Source organism: Benincasa hispida, chromosome 5 (genome assembly GCF_027475165.1).
Source record: "Benincasa hispida cultivar pf3 chromosome 5, pf3_genome.v1.1, whole genome shotgun sequence".
NCBI lineage: Eukaryota > Viridiplantae > Streptophyta > Magnoliopsida > Cucurbitales > Cucurbitaceae > Benincasa > Benincasa hispida.
Genome location: NC_143482.1, coordinates 43,812,960 through 43,816,333, shown reverse-complemented (window position 1 = coordinate 43,816,333; position 3,374 = coordinate 43,812,960). Strand labels below are relative to the sequence as shown.

General features: G+C 34.4%; 1 protein-coding gene across 1 annotated transcript; it reads right to left on the bottom strand.

Annotated features, from left to right (window-relative positions):
* Positions 1-1,725: 1,725 nt before the first annotated feature.
* Positions 1,726-2,430, bottom strand: LOC120077334 (uncharacterized). The gene has a single exon (XM_039031216.1). The coding sequence runs from the start codon at positions 2,428-2,430 to the stop codon at positions 1,726-1,728; it is 705 nt and encodes a 234-aa protein (XP_038887144.1).
* Between the last annotated feature and the right edge of the window lie 944 nt (positions 2,431-3,374).

Here is a 3,374-nt window from a genome sequence, read left to right as displayed (position 1 = left end):
TCACGAGGGTCGGAAGATTACTCTACAAGAGAATCCAAGTCTGACAGAGGCAAGGGTTAGTCTGAAATGTACGATAAAAACGAGGGGTGCTGCCCTTCGAGTACTTCAGGAGCATTTGAGGGTAGCTCAAGAGAAAATGAAGAAGATTGTCAAAAAGGTAGTTAGATAGACAGAACTTTACCTTGAGGACAAGGTAAAAGTGGAGGGGGAGGTAATAATAGGCCTCCAATTGTGTTGCAATATCAAAAAAGAAAGAATAAAAGAAATAAAGGGAAGTTCGTGATTGAATCAGTTAAGGATGACTTTCAATTATGTTGGGAGAAGTTGAGGTTTAAAACGAGGAAAGAAATCGGAAGGGAGGGCAGTGAAGTCTGAATATCAGGAGTAAGGAAGGAGAGCTCTCGAGAGTGGGAGTTCAGAAGTCTTTGTCGTGGAGAAGTCATCGTAGTGTGCCGCTCATCGTCTACTTCTACTAAGCGATCATGTAGCAGAGCTAAGCGATCGTGTAACATTTGGTAGACAATCATATAGAATCTGGTAAGTGATCGTGTAATACCTTGTAAGCGATCGCGGTGTATTTGCGGGCGATCGTCTAGTATTACTCAGCGATCGTGTAGAGACTGTAAGCGATCATATAGAGTTTTGTAGACGATCGTTTAGAGTTTGATAAGCGATCATCTAGTCTTTGTTTGTCTCTTATCGTTTAATAAAGAGTTCGTTCATTGTTTAGTTGCTATTCCAGAAGATTGTACCAACTCGTTTCTATAATAGAGACTTTCAAGAATTAGTTTCCTAACAAAGTTCTCTCAATTACCATACTTTCTTGTAATTTCTCTGCGGGCTTACTCTAGCCCTCCTTTTGTTGTCCTTTATGCTTGATGTTTTATCATTGAATGTATGGGGGAAATGATGAGGGTGCTAAGGAGGTGTCAACATAGTTAAGATATCCTAGTGCACCTGCTGACCCCTTCAATATCTCTTTTAAAAAAAAAACTTGACTTTTGTTTTTTAAGATAAGAGTATGAAAGCAACTTGTGAAAATTTAGTAGCATTTTTGCAAGGAGATATTAAAGGTTTCTATTCATATATTAATAGTAAGGATATTTCTGAGACTTTTGAAAGTTCAAGGGTGTTTAATTTGAAACTATAAACACTAGTCATTTCCATCTAAATTGATTAATAGTAAATGTATTTTTGAACTCTTTTTCAAATTTTAGGGTACTTTTGACACAAATTACAAAATTCTAGAACATATTTTTTTATATATAATTTAGCTTACAGAAATGAGTACCTTATAATAATTATTAGGAGACATACAAACATTTGAATCCATGTCAAATTGATATTTGGCAAAATTTCTAATACTTTCCATCCTACCCTTTCCTTATATTGTTTGTCAAAAAAGTAGAATTTAAGAATTATTTAGAATCGAAATAAATTAATATATAATTTGATGATGTCTCGAAATTATGAATAAGAGTAATATAGTAATAGTAATAGTACTAGAAAATTTTCCTTCATATTCTGTCTTGATTTCTTTCATTCAAACATAGTAGAAATGATTGAAATAGTCAATAAGTTCGAACGTGCTTCAAAAAGTCAACATGGTTTTTTTTTCATAAGCATTTTGTAATGTAAATTATAACAAAATACAACTTTAAATTTAAAATATAGTAGAAAATTATAAAGACGTGCAAAGAATAATTAATTTTATTTAATCATTCTCTAATTAGTATTAATCATTTTGCCGTACTCCGCCTTGTACTCCGCCCAAAGCTCGTCGGCCGTTGCCGCCATCAGCTCCACAAAGTAATCTTTACTGTAGCCATTTCTCATTTTCCGGTTAAGCTCCGCCACAAACCCACTCCCCAACCCCTCCAAATACTCCAGAAACCTCGCCGTCACCCCGCCGTGGCCCTCATCCCACCGATCACCATCTCCCGCTGCCGCCCACTCGCCGGAGACAAAACCAGATTTCAGCCTAACGAATTCCGCCACCCCTTCTATAAGCCCAGCTGGCGCCTCACCGTTACCAGCCCACTGCCACACGTGGGTCAGCTGCTGGTACAAAATTCCGGCGACCTCATTCCTCAGGTCGCCGGAATACGTAGCAATGTGGTTAGCGGCAATGAAGATGTCGGTGCCGGAAGTGTAGGAAACTGCGTCGTATTTGGCATCGATGAAGAGACGGATGTTGTGTACGGTCTTTCGGTCGGCGTCTTTGAATTGTTGGAAGATTTTGAAAATGAAATCGGTGGTTGTTTTTAGAGTATTCTCTGCGGTGGAAGTTCCGATTTCAAGGTCGAAACGGATGCCGCCCGTGGTGTTTACGGCGGAGTTGGTGACAGAGAACTTGAGGGAGTTTGTGGATTTAAAGGAATATAGAGTTATAATGAAAGATAGGAAGATTATTAGGTGGTAGGAAGCCATGGAAATTAGCTTATCAATAATTTTCTTTACGGAGAAGACGATGTTGTTTATATACAAGGAAAACCTGCTAGAGGCAAATTGGTATGGTCGATTTTTTATCTTTTAAAGAAATTATCATTGTTATTCTTTCGTTGACAAGAAATTATTAGATTTAATTATGGGCTAAATATATGCTTTGGCCTATAATATATTGAGGTGTTTTTTCTTTTTTTATTTATTCTAGCTCTATTATTATTAATTTGTTGGCAATGTCTAGGTTGGAGAAATTGAATGTTTAGTATCGAGCTCAATATTAATATGAGTTTTAATTCTACATGAGCTATGCTTATTTCATTTCGTATTTTTTTTTAACAAAAAATTCAACGACATATGACAAGTGGAGACAGAACTTGTGTCAGTGTGTGGGATATAAATCATCTTGTACCCTTCTTTCAAAATTAGGTATTGTCATGTGACAATTAAATTTTTATGGACTTAACTGCATTTAAGTATTTAACGATGAAATTATATATTTGATCCATTTATGAGGTATGTCACTATAGTTTGTGATTGGGTAAAATAATTGTCAATTGTATTTTTTAGAAGAATAAGTTGGAAATAGATTTGAAATAATGTTGGGTACATTTTAGTTTTAAATTAGAAAAAATCCACGGTGATTCCTAAATTAATACTAAATTAGTTCGATACTGTGTGCGTTATACATAAAATTCTAACCATACAACTTTAATTTATAAATGAGAGAGTTTTATTTTTTAAATAAGTCATAAAAAAACATGTATAAAAATTTTGGAAGTTGGGTGAGGAAAATTAGTAATTATTTTAATTAAGTATAAAATCCATTATAAAACAATATATAAGTTAAACATGTATAAAAGAATATATAAATTAAAATATTTTGTACTATTTTTTTTTAAAAAAGTGATAATTATCATCTTAGTAAAAAC

Coding starts and splice junctions, on each gene's coding strand:
- LOC120077334 (XM_039031216.1), bottom strand. CDS start 2,430: ATGGCTTCCTACCACCTAATAATCTTCCTATCTTTCATTATAACTCTA.